The 17,166-nt window shown below is 40.7% G+C and overlaps 1 protein-coding gene across 2 annotated transcripts in view; it reads right to left on the reverse strand.

Annotated features, from left to right (window-relative positions):
• The window catches only part of PDSS2 (decaprenyl diphosphate synthase subunit 2), a 109,437-nt gene that overhangs the window by 61,461 nt on the left and 30,810 nt on the right, over window positions 1–17,166 (reverse strand). For both annotated transcript variants that reach the window (XR_014618331.1, XM_084284964.1), the window contains exon 2: window positions 5,166–5,297. Coding sequence is in view for 1 of the 2 variants with exons in the window: in XM_084284964.1 (XP_084141090.1) it covers window positions 5,166–5,297 (132 nt within the window). In the remaining variant the exon portion in view is untranslated. The remainder of the gene's footprint in view (window positions 1–5,165; window positions 5,298–17,166) is intronic.

Below are 17,166 nucleotides of genomic sequence, written 5' to 3' on the forward strand. Positions count from 1 at the left end.
GTAGTCATCTACTTCAACTGGAGCCTAACAGCCCGAGTTAAGAGCAGCAGCAGCAGCCCTCAGCTGCTCATCTGCACTCACAAGGGCAGGACAGAGGCTGCCTGCCAGTAACTGGGGCTCTCAGGGAAGGCAGGGCCCAGGGAGCACATCCACATGAAGCATTTGTTCTGTTTATCACTCTAAGTGGAACACTCTTTATATTCTCCTCAATCTTCATAGAAGGTGTGCTCATACCTCATGTGCTGTTACACTCATTATTCAAACCAGGTTATTGTCATTTTGGTTTCCCCTCAGCCATAAAAATCCCAGTTCAGCAGCCCAGGACAGATTGAGAAGTCAAGAACCCAATGTCCATCTGGGTAAATCTGTGCAGAACATGGATCTCAAACACATACTGTAATAAGCACATAACCTCTACGCCTTGGGCTGCACTAGTCCTTATTTACCTTTATAGTCTGCAAGAGCCCAAGCAGCACCATTCGCACAGCTTCAGTTCCCCGGAGGCAGCCTGATTGCCTTTCATGCAGGCAGCAATTAAAGACTGCTCTAACAAGCACAGCATCACCTCTTATGCGTGCCCTGGCACAGGTTTTGGAGAAAGGACAGAGCTGCAGATGGTGAGCTGTCATCTATGAGAAACAGAAGAGATTCCCAGTGTCCCTGTGAATACACAGGGATAGCCCACCCGAAGTTACTAAGTTTTTGTTTCCATATCTAGCAAATAAAAGCTGGGAGTAAGCTACATGGAACTGCAAAGGGACAAAGCAGTAGATCTCCTGACCTTCCTGCAACCAGAGAAACTTCCAGGGGAAAAGCAACCACTGGATGAATGAACACTCTGGACAAGACCTGGTCATTCTCAGAGACCTGTAAGTTTCAAATCAATGTTCCTTTAGAGGAGGTGACAACAAGACTTGGATATATCCACAACAACAAAGGTGTATGTGCATGAGCACACGTGTCCATAAAAAGGTACCTAGGGCACATTGTAAGGATTGTTACTGGAACCTGATGAGCAAAGGACCCAGTCACCATAAAAAGGATTAGTATCTGCTGCTGACTCCCACTTCAAATGGGCTCTTTTGTTGGAAGCATCAGTGCTGGTTCCAAAATCATTGTTGTGTCCCAAGGAATCAGCAGAGCTGAAGCCATGAGGCAATGGGTGTCAGTGCTGGAGGGTGCTTCTGAAACTGGCACTCATGGAAGAAGAAAAGAAAAAGCTGAAAAACAGAGAAGAAAAGAGAAGAAAATAACTTGCTGTATTAGAGCCAAGGAAATTGAGGCCTGAAGAAATGGCATAAGTTCGTTCCTTGGCATCACTTGCACTTCTAGCTGCAATACAGAGGCTACGTGAGGAATCTGCTACTCAATATAAAGCCAAGGAGATTCCTCAGTCCCCAGCCAATCGTGTCTGGCAGTGCCAGACGTGAGCAGCATAAGATACCCCTTTGGGTATTTAGTGAGAGAGAACAAGCCCATCTTGGTATCTTCAGTTGTAAGAATCTAGCTCAGCTATGAAGCGTAAAGCTGTTAAGTGTTCAGAAACCGTACGATCCTGGTTAATTAAAAACCTCCAGCAGCACAGCAGAAGCCCAGCAAGCTGCATCCTTGACCATCCAAGTAAGATTTGCTCTGAAAGAAGGCAACAGAGAGCAGTGTTCAGCTCTAGCAGAATCACAAGTTCGGAAATGGGTCTCAAAGCTCCTTCACAGCTCTAGGCTCCAACATTACATCTGAGGTGTTCTCTGATACTATTAGCATGATAAACTACATGTTGAGTTCAGGCAATGACCCCGACCCTTACATGACACTGCTTGCATGCCCTGCAGCGAGCACAGCTTCACTGCATTTGCCATGGCTCTGTAGCCAAGGAAATACTCACCTAAACGGTAAGAGACCAGCAGAAAGTTTGGATTTCAGGAAATCTGTCCAGCAGCTGAAATAAGGCTGTTTATCATGATGCTACTTCCCTTTCGCATCCTCTTTTGGGAGCACTGGTGCAGAGCTGGAGGTAATGTCGTGTTCCTTTCCCCGCCAATAGGAATAAAATCAGGCTGCTGGCATCCTGACAGCGAGGTGGCAGTACCGAGGAAAGCAAGCCAAGCAGACATCTATAACGCTTCCCTCCTTATCTTCAGCGTGATTCATAAGGTAACCAGCAGTTACTATGATGTCCTTCTGCAAAATGAACCGCAATTCCCACCCAGCTTAATGTGAGCAGACCACATCTGCAAACTGGGAAGTGCCAAGCAAACCTGGAGGCAGTGCTGGCCATGGGCAGCATCACATCACTATAGTAGCTCTGCTCCTGTGACTACCCAAATTGCAATCCTCGTTGTTCTAGAAAAAGCTCGCTCTCTGGTCGCAGGCATCAGTTTTGTTCCATTGTGTACCAGTAAGAAAAAACAGGTGCCAGCTACGCAGCCAGCTAATCTATTTTTATAGATTTAGGTCAACAGTCCTGTAAAGTGACATATTTAGAGTTTTGGAGAATAAGATAAAGAAAATTTTATTTATTCCCAAGTCAATTCCTTATGTTTTAATTATGGTTATGGTATTGCTCATTTATATTGTGATTCAAGATATCAAATAGGGAAAAAAGGTTATGCAGAATGTCTCATCCCAAGATAAAAAGTCCTTTTGTGTGTGTGGTTTTCTGTGTTAAATAACTGTGGTACTACTGCATCTTGCTGTTCACAGGCTGTACATTTAGTGTAGTACCACATATAAAGGACTGATGTAACCTGGCTGTCCACCATGGGATGGAAGATTTCAGGAGAGCACAAGAGCCCATTCCAACACAAACAGAGGGAAAAGAAAGACTGGGCTGGTGCAATCACTGGAACAACTTAGTTCATGCTCAGGTTTCAGGAATGCAATTAATTAATCACTACTAAGTACTTTAAAATCAAGTGAGCCATATCCCAGCTAATAGTCCACAATATAACGTTCACAGCACATAAGTATCAGGCAATGAAGATGCTCGTTACAGCGCCAGAAATAATATTTCCAGCAAAATATTATATTTAAAGATGAAGTAATTATATGGCACGGCAACAAAAAAAAAAGAGCTGTATAGTTTACAGCTGCTGAAAATCTGTAAGAGTATATTTCCAAAAACTACTCCCGATGCTGGAGAAGTGCATAAACAATAAAGGATTAAGCACATTTCTTCACTGGGTATCACTGAGGGGTAGACTTTGCTATACAGGTTTAATACATGCATCATGTGTAATTAGACTGGAACCACGATAGGAAATAAGAACATACTAAGGGAAAAGAAACTCCTTTGGTTCTTACTCAGGAGCAAGCAGTTTGTAAAACGTTATTTGTAATATATAAAACAACTGCAAAGGCCCTTTAAGATCATTGTTTTACAAGCTGTCGGTTCTCTTAGCTAAAGCTAGGAAAAAAAAAAAAAAAGAAAAACTAAAACCAGAGAGAAATCATAATCAGAAACAAGACAGATATTTAAGAGTGCATTTGGAGAAGTACCCAGTCACAAGCTCATTATAAAAAGAGAAGAGTTCCAAGTCAAATGCAAGGCCCACGGTGACTTCAGCAGAAGGCAAGACCTGGCTCACCACGGCACGAAATGAAACAAAGCGCTGGCACTTTGCTAGCATGCATCAGTTTGCCCGTATTTACATCACACTACAGATCTAAAGTGCCATTGAAAATTCATTTAAATTAATGACTCCACAGTCATCACTTTCACAGGCAGTAATGAACCTTAAGTGAACCTGTGTGGGCATATTCAGAACCGCTTCGTTTCTGGAGTACCTTGGTAACTCTAAACTAGATATTATAATGGCTATTGACTTGCTCAAACTTAGATTATTAGGCTAGATTTTCAGCTGGTTGGACTGGCACAGCTCCAGTGATGTCCATTTACACCAACTGGCTCATTATTAATTCAAGGTCTTATTTGCTCCTTAATGAACGCTTCCACCAGTCACCTTCCCAGTGGCAGCTTTAACCGCTCACAAGTTACCTCCACGGTGAGAATCATCATACTCAGAAACTTGGTTATCAAAACATAATGCTTTTTCTCTCCTTTTATGAGACATGCTTAAGGTAAACTTTTTTAATCATTTACAAAATCAACTACAATACCTCCTGTACCATAATTAACTAACTAGAATTACTCTCTCTTACAGCATCATTTGCATATAAATACGAAAATGTTACAACCCTGAGGGGACATTAAGGACAAAACCAAACAAGAATGGAATTAAATGGCTAAGGGGACAACACAGCCCCTCCTTAACGAGCCTCTTATATCTTTGTCTTTTTTTTTCTCGCTTATTGTCATTTCTGTCCTTTATATTCATATATATTTTCCTCTCTATTCTGTTGCTTTACGATACTACATACATATTTTTAAGGCCTTTATTTGTTTTGGTCTTGTCAATTTTAAGACGCTATCCCTGCATTTCTAAAACAAATCAGGCTACAAACGTGTCACTAAGTTTGTGCATCCTCATTTAACACACTACAGTGGTCAGAAACACGGTTAACTGCAAGTGTGACAGCCTGTTCCCTCAACCTAGCAGCATGCACAATTTGTCACAAGGCCTTCACAAATTGAAATTATGCAATTTTTCAACCAGAACTCATTAAATTCACTTATTTTTCAGTGGAGGAGACAACTGTCAAACACACAAATGAGAGCAACCACTATTTCTGATTACTGTTGTTACTAGCATTAAGTAACTGACTTCAAATACATAAAAAATATTTAGGAACTTGATGAAACTAGATTATCTCAGCAAGAGCCTGAGGAACCTTAATGGCAGGCTCAGTAATTCAGCTGTGACATGTGGTAGGTAAAAAAATTTTATTCTACACTGCCCTTTTGGGGGAAAATATCCTTCAAAGTGGTGACAGCGAAAATTATTTTCTCAGGGAAACAAACTGGTAGTCCACAAGACTGGCAATCTGACTCTGGAAATTCCAGTATGTAGGTATACATAAATAACTCCTGAGTAACTCAAAACAGAAACACTCAAGTTTATGATAACCCAGAGGAACAAAGATTTGTAATCAGCTAAGTACTGATTTTCCTTAACAACTGAGCAGGCCACTGAGATGCTCTGGTGTCACCATGATGTTGCCTATCGAATGCATCTTTGTGTATCTTGCTAAGGAAATTTACTGCTTACCTGGAATAAATCCCACTGACCATGTTGTGCTGGAAAGAGAGTTCTGCTGTGCTGGGTCCAGCAGCTTTGGAAATGAGCAATACGACCAAACCTCGCATCTGTAAGTTGTTTCGGCTGTCGTACACAAAACCCCTGCATAAAAGGGAAAGAAAAAAAAGCACATTTTTTACAACCTATTTTCACTGGTTATACAGAAGTGGAAAAGAAAGACTCAGACCTCCGGCTGCTATCAATTTCATCAAGTCTATAAGATTCACATTTGCATGAAAATACGCTGCAATTATTAATCATGATCTTTTGTCATCCTTCACCTATAACTTACAATGGAATACTAATATTGAAGAGCAATGTAAGCAATCAGGATTAAATCTTGTTTATTTCCAAGCAGCAGCGTATGTCCTGCATTTCATGTCCTGTCATGAAAGGAGCATTTCAAAATAATTCAATGATATATTGTATCAGAAACATAAGAGCCTTCAGTTTGTTTTTTGAAGTACAGGAAAACCAAAAGAAGTCTCACACTTCAAGAGAAGAAAGGGAAAATTGGAAAAGTACAACCAAAGTCTATAACCTGTTGAAATAAAAGTGTTTAGATCAGAGTGGTTATGACCAGACGACACAATACATACAACATGTCTAAGTACTTCAGGAATAGACTTTGCAGAAACTGATGAAAACAGTGAAATAAAAGCTAAAATTGCAAAAGATAAATGAACCAGAGAGAGGCTGTTTTAAACAAAGGAGCTGTTTCAAATGATGCACCTTCAGATTTGGGGTCAGAAGGAAGCCTGTTCTCTCTGCCCGCAAAAACATCTGCTGAAAGCGATTCTAAGTGACCACTTAGATGCACCAGCTCAGAAGTTAGTTTATTTTAAAGTAAGCTTTGCTTTCCTTTTGACAGCAGCGTCTCAAATTGTATTCTTCCTGTCCTTGTCGAAGTTGCTTTCTACTTCCTACGATCATCAATAAGGCTAAATAGCTACAAGAGAGGATAATATATTCCAGATGCTATTAAATCTGCAAACTCATTTCTAATAAGAGCTCTTACCTCCAATATTTAAACATTTGCTAAGCAAATGAGAACTACATCGCAGATTACGAAGCACTTCAACCCATTTTGTTCCAGTATATAATTTTAACCCTAATCACCGAAGGAGATCAAAACAAACCTGTCTTTAAGTCAACTACCTGAAAGGATCGGTGATCTACCTTGGAAGTACATTTGAGTAACATGGAAAAACAGTGGATGCAACCTACAGTTTCATTTGGATGTTTTTTTCCATTATGTTTATACCACTTTGCAATGCAAGAATATCTTCTATTTCATTTATGCAGACATAAAAACATTTTTTAAAGTCATAATTTAAATACTATTTAAATACTACTACAAATAACCGGTCGAGTTCTTCTGTTGAGCCTTCACAACTACTCCCACAGCCCTGGGGAAAGGACCAAAGCAACCCAGGTGCCTGCAGAAGCTCTCAGAGGAGAACAAGAGGGTCCACCCGTGCTGGGCAGTGCTGCACAGCTTGGCATTGTCTTAGCTCCAGACCAGCACCGCTCCCTTGGAGAAGCGTCGGGCTCACGAAGGCATTCTCCATGCAGCCACATCCTACAAAGGATGATCAATGAAATGATCAATGAAAGAGGAGGACAGTATGCCTTCCTACCACAACCCACAACATTTCTAGCCCTGGTTGGGTCTAGCTAGCCAAGCCAGGGCATGGCTTTTCGTTCTGTGTCCTTCTAACCTGCCCACACCTTACAGCTGGCTGAAGGAGCCCGGCCAGCTCCATGCCACCATGCTCACTGCAACACGCACCAGGATGGTGTGAGGGAAGGCGTCGACTTCAGCCACATTTCCAACAGAGAAAGCAGGTGTTTATGGCTTAAGGTGGCCAGAGTTTGGTTCAGCTAAGTCTTAGGAACCAACCGGACAGCAAACATTTATGGGCAAAGCTGAAACTTAGCCAGAAGCACGCGCTAGCCACCGGTCTTAATCTGCAATAAATTACATATTAGCCTCTTAACAGAGCAGTGAAATGAAAATAGCAATTAACCCACTGCCTTGCTTGCTATCATGAAATAAACTAATCATAATGTTTCAGAAAACTGGGAGAACATGGGTAATCAATAGTTCAGTGCCAGACAAAATTCAGCAGGGGCTTTAGTGTTTAGCATGAGAGACTCCACAACACCTCCCGAGGAGCAGCCACGTTGCAAAGTCATCGGCTCCGGTCCTTCCCTCCCCAAAGATCATTAAAAAAAAAAAAAAAAAAAAAAAATGTGACTGCAGCAGCAGAACAGCTGGTGAAAGGCAGATGCTGTACAACTTCCCGGAGCAGACAATGATTTCGTTTTTGTACACCACTCACGCAGAGCTTCCCAACCATTCAAAGCCAGGAGAGCTCACGCGGCTCAGCGCGGCTCCCGAGAACAGGCAGCACGGTGCTGCAGTGTGCAGCTCTGCCCTGCTCACCGGGTCCGTGCAGCGAGGGGTTTAGCATCCTGGATGCCTTTAGCATCCTGGGAATTCACACCTTACGTACCTTAACTCTTGCCAAGCACATGGACAAATTGCTTTTCTTACCATATTCCAATAGATAGTTAACAGAACACACCCAAGACAGTCAAACATCTAAAATTCTGCACATTTCCAAAACTGGAGCCACAACAAACATTAAACTATGCAAGAAAAGAAAAAAACAGAAAATACACATAATGTAATGTATACACATGTATATCCTGTAGTTAGAATTCGGGATAGTTTGTGGTGGTGTAAGTACTTCTCCAGTCTGAACTCCAGCTGACCACATTACTCACAGGCAAACAAGTTACACGGATGATGCAACTGAATACAAATAGAGTCCTCATATTTCCTCAATTTTTTTTTTTATTTTTTTTTATTATTTTTTTTTTTTTACAATTCTATCATTTTTCAAAGAAAAATGGCTTTAGGAAAAAGAAAAAGTCTACATACATCCCCTGGTAAAACTGGAGTGCCTTACTTACTAAGTGCAGGATTGCATGAGAAGTGAGTGGCACTTTTAAAATATATACGTGTATATATATAAAACAAATTATGCTGATACTTTTATAAAGCTGGAATGCTTCATTTATTCATGCTCAGTGCTCTACAGCTTTCCAACAGACGTGTTATTACAGAAAGCAGGGAAGAAAGCTGTCCCCTGCAAGATTTTTAAGTGCTGACCTTTAAATAAGCCGCTGCCCAAATAGCTACTGGTGGAAACGAAGCACTGCAGTGCTTTCACCTGAACCAAGCCTCGGTAAGGAAGAGCAGAAAGTGACCTGTGCTGAAAACACGTGAAGAGATTCATAGCAATAAGGAACCCGGTTGTTTCAGAGCTGCAGCCCCGTTTGTCAGGACACCTCGCATTATTAGCGGGACATCACTAACGAGAAGTGCAGATGTGGTGGGGAAGAACAGAACAGAAAAAGTAAATGGTATAATAATAAGGTGCAATGCGTCTATCATTTATACACCTAGTCACATAGCTTATATCCAAACCATATAGGTTTGGATATATATCCAAACCCATATTCAAAGTCTAATTCCCTTCAAAACGGGACTGAAGTTGTGTTCCTGCCATGTAACGTACCCATACTAAAGCAAACCGCGTTAGACTTGAAACAAATAAAGCCTACGGTGATCATCCTTTAGAGGCTGGAAACTACTGCAGCTACTTGACATGGCTCCAGGGGTCACATTCACATTCAGAATTAAGCTCCCAAGAGATGTTCTGCACAAGTAGCAGCTACGCAAAAGTCTTCCAGATGGTGCAATTAGTCTTGATGGGTATGTGGCAGGAGACAGGTGCCTCTAGGGAAAAAAAGTGAACTAAAAGCAACTCGAGTGAAATTGTGCACACAAAAAAAAAGATGCATCAAGCTGAGACTCTCCTGGAAAACCTCTGCTGATCACCGCAAGTACATGCACAGGGTACCCTCGAAGAAACATGAGGGTAATTTTCTTACAGGCTGGGTACCTTGCAAATACCATACTTCATCCTCAGGAGACCGGATGCCAAAAAAAGGCAGGTAAGTCCAACACTGTGACTACCTGGTTTTGCTAAACATGAAGCATTTCAGGGGGAGGAGAGGGGAAAGCATTTACTCTAGATGGTACCCGTGTGACAGAATAACCCATCTGAAAACTGACAGATTCACAGTTTTAAATACAGAACACCGCTCCCAAAAAATTAATCTCACAGCACAGGGGAGAAGAGCCCAGCCCCGAAACATGCGCAGTGTGCCACTGTGCAGACACAAGAGGCTCACACCACCCACTCAAGCAATGACACTGGCTAATAGCTAATGTGCTGCAAATTACACCTCCTACTACCAGGGTCCGTCTGCCGCAGAGAATAAATCAAGCAAACATGAGCATTTCACTTAATGCTTTGTGTATTTTTCCACATGTGCAGCCATTTCAGTAGACTTTGCCATTAAAATATCAGCCTCAAATAATTGTCAGGTTTAACTCTAGTAGTAATTCACACTTCCATCAATAAATAAACAAATAGAGCATTTATTGCATGCACCGTTCCTATTTTTGAGCAATCAAATACTGTGAGGATTTAAAATTTTTTGCACTAATAGCAGTTCTAGTAAGAACAGCTAATGTTCTTATTTTTTCATTAAACTCAGGATTCAAGCAATAGAGAAGAAACATGGCAAATACAACAATTACTGTAAAGAAGAGATGGACACAGGTGAAAGATGGGAAGCGAAAAACCCAACAACACAGCAACTAGAAAGTCAACTGACTGTGAAGGTGGGTGTAGCAGAAGAAAGCATATCTATGTGGAGTAGAGCTAGCTCCAATTTAACCACTAGGGCTATTAAAAAAAAAAAAATCAATCAAAACAGACATAAGGAATTTTATGGGGGTCAAAAGGAAGGTTGTTAAATGCTTAGTCATGTGTTTTTGCTGTTTCCCAAATTTCTGCCCGTTACCAACAAAGGCACGGGATGCTCGGTTTGTAGCCCTACTGTCAGCTGTCCCAGCAGGCCACCAGGATGTCCCTCTCCCATTGCATAGGTACTCCAACCACTGGCCAGCTTGGCTTGAGGCTGAAGTGAGCAAAGTGCTGTGCTCTCACCTTGCCCTTCCTCTCCAGACATTTTCTTGGTAGTGCCCCACGGACAGAATCAATCAGTTTGGTTTGGGTCACACGCGAGCTCTGCGTAGTGAAAAACAGGGAAAGATACCAGGTGCTGAGCCTCCCCCACTTCCAACGTTGAACAAAAGCAAAATTCTTCTGTTGAAGAAAGCATCACCTGTTCACGCGGTCCTAATAAAAAGCACCTGGGAAAAGTCTGTAACGCAACCAAAATAAACGATGCTGCTGATTCATAAGCCTAGGATAATGCTTTTGAAAACACAGGGTAGTTTTAGGCTGAAATAAATACTGCTCTGAAAAAGAAACATCTGAATCCTACCTGACAATCCCAGGTGTGACACTATAAACACAGTTTTAAATCTGTAGCATCTAAGGAAAGTAACACCTATTTTGTTCAACGTGGAGAGGTTATGGGGATGTACTCATGGTTACAGGTGCAAGTAGATTTGAAAAAAACATTTTTTCAAAATTAATTATAACTGCTGATGCTGTATCTAGTGCTAGAGGTAAGCCACAGAGCTGTTTGGTGAGACTGCTGGCTGCTTTATTAGAAATGCACGAGTTCTACCGGCCTCGGGGCTTTTATCCGATTTGCTTTATTAATGACTTGTCAGAAGTAAATAAGAGAAAACTCTCTTGACATACTCATTTTTTAAACAGATGTTAAACCGCTGTGTTATAGATGCACTTATCTGAGTCATATGATTCACTATGACCATAAGATCACACACAAACACGCATACATTATTCAGAACATTATATACTCCGTGTATGTTAACAGCAGCCTATCGTGACTTATTGTCACCAGCTACTGAAGTTTCACGTATGGATTAAACACCCCTCTGCACAACGATCTTCAGACATTAAAAATACTCATTTATTGCAACATCTAAGGCTAGAAGGGGATCAGCCTTGTCATGCTACTTGCTTTGAGCACAGCTGACCCACTGGAGGCTGCAGATGAAGACACACGAGCTTCAGAAGCTTGCTCCTGGGCTTGGACAACTGAACATCTCTTCAGGTATCAGCCATGGAAAGAGACTAAAGATCACTCAATATATATATTTAAGGTATGACTTTTATTAAATTTAGGCATTTAAGTGTCTCAGATGTCAGGATCTACCCCAAAATCCAGACACGTTGTGTTTTAAAAATATTAATGACGTTCTTCGCAAAGCAAATACAGAAGGGAGAAGGTTGCAGAAGTATACATGAACGTGAATTCAAAATCTAGATGTTAAGAACCTTAGAGACCTAAGTACCCTTCTTAAATTTAACAAGGATGAATGCAGTCCTGCAGCTGGGACGGACTCCAGCCCCGTGCATTGCTGACTGAACGTGAGGCAGCTCTGCTGAGAAGGTCCCAGCAGATCATCATGAGCCAGCAGCGTGCTCAGGGCTGCACCAACAGAAACGTAGCCACCAGGTGAAGGGAGGCAATTATTCGCCTTTGTTCAGCCCTCATTAGGCCGTGCCTGTAATTCTGCAGCCAGTACAGGAGAAACAGTGACAAGCTGGAAGGAATTCAGCACAGGGCAAGCCAGGCAGGGGCTAGGGCCCTTGCCCTGTGAGGAATGGCGCAGCCCTGGGCCTGCGCGGCCTGGAGAAAAGCTCCCAAAGTCCCTCCTGACCTGAGAGACTCCCTGAGAGTAGGAAACAGCTAGTAGGAAAAAGCACGGAACTTGGGGTGAACCGCATCTTTCCTGAACTAATTCATCTCGAGAGAAAATCTGGAGACATTAATTATGAAGGACTTCTAGAAAAAAATCAGAGTACCCTTCAAGATCAGGAGACCAATCCCTTTCCGGATTTGCTTCATATAGCTCTTTCTCCTAGCTTCGATACATATCCCAAATACCACAGTTCTCTCAAAAAGAAAATTCCAACAACCTTTTAAACATAGCAATGATCACAGAAGATAGATCCTTCTAAAAAGAACTAAGAGAATCAGAAAGACTAAATACATTTGTGGAGATTCAGATTGCGTAAGACCTCACAAAAATAAACTACCATCATAAAGATCAAGTTTTAAAAACAACAGGTTTGGGGGCAAGTGCAAAGCAAATACTTGGCCCTGGCCACTTGGCAGCGTACTGCACTTCACCATTTATGGCTCCTAGAACCTAACACTGCCTTTGAAATCTTAAAAGAAATTTTCTCCCTGGAGCCTGAAGAACCTCACTTAGACATCAGGATCAGCCTACCATCCCCTGCAACTACACTAACCAGGCTTCCCAAAGGCGGTGGTTATATGAATCATATATACTTGCATACTTTTTTTAATTTTCGAGGTATTTTTACAATAGATTATCCCCTAAGATCAATGGGAGGAGTTGTTAATTAACTTTTTAAAAAGGGGCAAAAACAAAAAAGCTGCTCTGGACTCCCAGTTTTCTGCAAAATTTATGAGCAGCTGAGAAACAGGAGGAAAGAGGTTCACTGGGTAAGAAGAGGACAACCAGCTTGTTATTTATTTATTTTACATGAGTGAAAACACTCGACAACAAATTAACTGAAGTTTCAACAGAGCTGGCTTTAGGTTGCATGGTCATTTAAGGTCTGTAAACAGCCTCCTATAGAACAAGTCTTATGAGGAACAGCTGAGGGAGCTGGGGTTGTTTAGCCTGGGGAAGAGGAGGTTCAGGGGAGACCTTACTGTACTTTACAATCATCTTAGAGGTGGACTTTAATACTGCGTTAAAGGTTGGACTGGATGATCTTAGAGGGACCTTAGAGGTCTTTTCTAGCTGGAACAGTTCCATGAAAGACACTGGGAAAAAAAAATAACCACTATAAAATGAATAGGCAGCTATAATCATACTTTATCTCAAAGACATGGTTTATTCAGAGAAGAGTTTTATTCAGCTTTTTGATAATACTATCCTTACCCCATCAGATATTAGTTAGAGGCAGGGCAGAAGGACTACCTTAAGGATGACACTGAAGACGCCACAGAAGAATGCATATTTTTAAACCTACTGCCAATCTCTGCTGCTTTTCCTAGTCGGTGTTTGACTTGATCTTGGAATGTGACGTGGATAACAGGCAAGCTAATACCTACAAATGCAGTCAGTGTCTGAGTGCAATTACTCTGACCAGCAGTAGCTTGCAGATCTGGCGCCCTTATTTTTCTAACCACAAATACTTAGACAGAAGCCTAATTTTTGTGTGTCTGATTTCTCCATCAATATTTACTTTATTTAAACTTTGTGGGAGGTCTAGCACACCGCCGTCAACCAATATCAACAGGTCTACACAAGCACAAGGTTACCTCTTTGAAAAGAGGCTCGCAGATGCAAGAATATTCTGCTCAGTGAAAGGAATGACAAATATTTTGGAAGAGTGCTGTGAGTGACAGAGATGTGATTAGCTTCACAAGGCTAATGAATTCAGACACCTCTACAGGTCCAGTGTCATTTCAGCAATATTGCAATTGTAAAGCCTGTCAGAAAAGTGTATTTTGCATTAAATAAACTCTACTAGGAAAATGCGACAATGAAATAGGTCAACTCCTGGCCATTACCTCATGATGAAAATGCTTACAGTATGTTTTACAAATGTATTGAAATATAAAAAGGCAAAAATGTTAGGATATGCCTTGTCATTATAGAATGATTCAAAAAGCTCTATTAACCTTTTGTGCTCAACAGTATTTCTAAATAACAGCTTAACTCATCTTCAGCATATTCAGGTGGTTGCAAATAGGTATTCCCTACAAACACTGACAGCTCTTTACGTGAGGCTCAAGTTCTCTGCTTCAATGCGTTTTTTTCACCTAATCCAAGTAGCTTAATCCAAACACAGCAAGAATCCTGTAAATTCAGATCTTCCTTTTAAATAAAAAGAGAAAAAAAAAAAGTTGTTTTAAGTGGTTGAAAACCAACCAGCACCAATAACCCAACTGCAGTACGAATTCTAAGGAGTTCACATTTGTCACAACCTACTGAAGTTAAATGGTCACACACAGCAGAAGCCCTTCATGAACTGGGTGGGTGGGTGTATGACAAAAACAGCAGCACAAATGACTTAAAACACTGTGGATAATTATGACAGAATGCAGGGCAGCAATATGCACACACAGTTACAAGTAAGAGTAAATATAAACACTATTTTTATAAATATAAGTAAATATAAATACTTTTGTCCATAAACACAGATACTATAACAAATGTGTATTATTTCCAAATAACACACATCAAGGGCTTCTCAATGGCTTATTTTAACTAAAAATCAATTTTAAGCCAACAGTGAAGAATACAGACAAGTCTAGACCATACCTCTTACCAGTATTATCTTAATTTTATGTTTTTCTCTAGGTTCCTGATACCAGAGAGTCACTTGTCAGTGAGACTGAGGTGGATGATTGCGATAACTGATTAATATGTTTTTGTTGTTGCTGTTGTCTTTAACCTAGTCAAGATTTTTTTTCAAATTTGACTCAACCCAAATGCCATAGGTTTCACTCCAGTATGTCAACATCACCATCAGGCTAGTTTGCCTGAATAGGAAAACCTCCCTTTACAAAGATAAGCACAACAAATATCTGCCTCCTTTTCCTGGATCATAGCAAAGCATCAAATAAGCTCATTAAGTTACAAACGCATGCTTTACATTTATGAAGTAATGAAACAAGATACAGTGCAAAAATGCTGAAAGCATTTTACAGTGAAGGAAATGTTAGGAAAAAAAAACACACTGGAAAACTTTAGAGAGATTTTCTATTCTTTCTCCTTCAGAAAAAGACAAGACTTTAGAAGGCTTGAGAATTTAAGCAAACACTTGTGGTTTTGGAAATGCTGGTTTCCGTGGCAACCAGTAAGGTCTTCTTTATATAGCATTATAAACAGATGGTAAAGACCGGTCATGTTTGCTTCTTTGCCAGCATATCAATAGAAGTGCTGTACTGCTCTATCTAATGCATTAGAGTTATTAAGTAGCTTGGGTATTTGAGCAACAAAATCTACAAGTCAGACATGCTTAACTAGTGCTCTTTTTTCCATAAACACAGGAAGATCCACAACAGTAAAGTCACTGTAGTCTATACAGTCAGACTTCTTTGGCAATGCTTTTTATAAATGTTTTCTCAGCACTTGCCATGCAGGGTACATTACTACCACAAATATGAATCTGACAGGGATTAAAATAATGAATTTGAACAGGAAATAACAGCGTGACGGTATTTACACCCACTGGTATTAAAGTGTGCTTTAGAATTATGTTCTTGTTTTTATTACACTTGGAATTGTTCAGAGAAAACACAGCAAACTGTAAACTCACCTTCATTATGTCACAATAGGAGGTTGCTCTTGCAGATGATTTTGTATTTGTGAAATAAAAAAAAAAAAAAACAACTTTACACTTTAATCTTTCAGTTGTAGCTCTGGTATGCAACATACAAGTGTTCTTGTTTTATAGATGGCTGCAACTATCGAGAGAATTCAATTTGGCATTGCATTTGATTTGGTACCTCTCTGGAGAAGCCTGAAGCAGGAGCTACCAGCACTGCATGCTCACAGATCCTCGCCATTGCATTCCTCCTGTGTTTTAGCTGGGTAGTATGGCTCATGCCATAACTCAAAAAATATATAAATAAATAAAAGGAAAAAAGGAAGAAAGGCAGATGCAGAACCCCATTAGGTTTACTGACCATTTCAGGAGCCCAACTTATTTTGATCTGAAATGGATAAGAATGGATATTACCTGTATTGTAACCAGATTACAAATTACTTTATCAACACATTACTAAAAAAAAAAAAAAAAAACAACTTTGATCCAACTCCCACTGAAATTAATCAGAAATTTCAATCAGCATTTGCATGGGAAATTCCCGTAAAACAGTTAAGTAAATAAATAGAATTTGTGAAGTCTAATGGTTTTTGTTTTGTTTTATTAAGCAGTAGCATCTCAAGGACCTCAATGCAGTACCTGAAGAGTTGTCTCGTCTTTACTCTGATTTAAAATTTCTAGATCCACTCTCGTCTAATCTGCTACCAGCAGTTATCACTAATAAGCTTGAGAGTCAACAAAAATCCCTATAGAACTCCAACCCCTTGAATTCATAGAACAACCAATAACACAATTTTAAAAAGTATAGAACTACTGAAGGTGTGAATACATTTGGCACAGAGAGCTGGGGTTGCTTAGCTTCAAGAAGGCTTAGGGGAAAATCAATGTGCCTAAGTGGTGGGAAGGAATAAAAAAAGACAAGCTCGTAGCTGTGAGAAGTGAAAGGACACGAAGCAATGGGCACAGATTAAAAAAGAGGACCATGCCATTTAGTTAAAAGAATTTATTTGTTAATTGTAGAGGCCTACAGGAAAGCTGGGGAGGGACTCTTCCTCATGGAGTGCGGCGATAGGACAAGGGGGAATGGCTTTAAACTAAGAGCTGAGATTTAGATTAGATATTTGGAAGAAATTCTTCACTCAGAGGGCGGTGAGGCCCTGGCACAGGCTGCCCAGAGAAGCTGTGGATGCTCCATCCCTGGAGGTGCTCAAGGCCAGGCTGGATGGGGCTTTGGGCAACCTGGGCTGGTGGGGTGGGACTGGGTGGGCTTTAAGGCCCCTTCCAACCCTAACTGTTCTGCAATTCCAAGCGTGGCCTCGTCTTGCAGAAGAAAAAAATGTATTTAAGTAGAATATGAAAATGCAACTAAAGCTACAGAGCACTCCAAATTAATAAGATTTCAATTTCACAAACAATTTCACAAAGCCCTTTTAAATGGGGTAGCAAACCAGAACAATCATTTTGTGAAGGGCTTAAACCTTCACTTTGCTGAGTGTACAAAAACATCAAATTGGAAGCAGCAAAGGGAGTGAAGGGCAAAAATGTGTTTTGTGTCATTCAAAAGGATTCTA

This window comes from Netta rufina (genome assembly GCF_964035555.1).
Source record: "Netta rufina genome assembly, chromosome: 3".
In the NCBI taxonomy this organism is placed as follows: domain Eukaryota; kingdom Metazoa; phylum Chordata; class Aves; order Anseriformes; family Anatidae; genus Netta; species Netta rufina.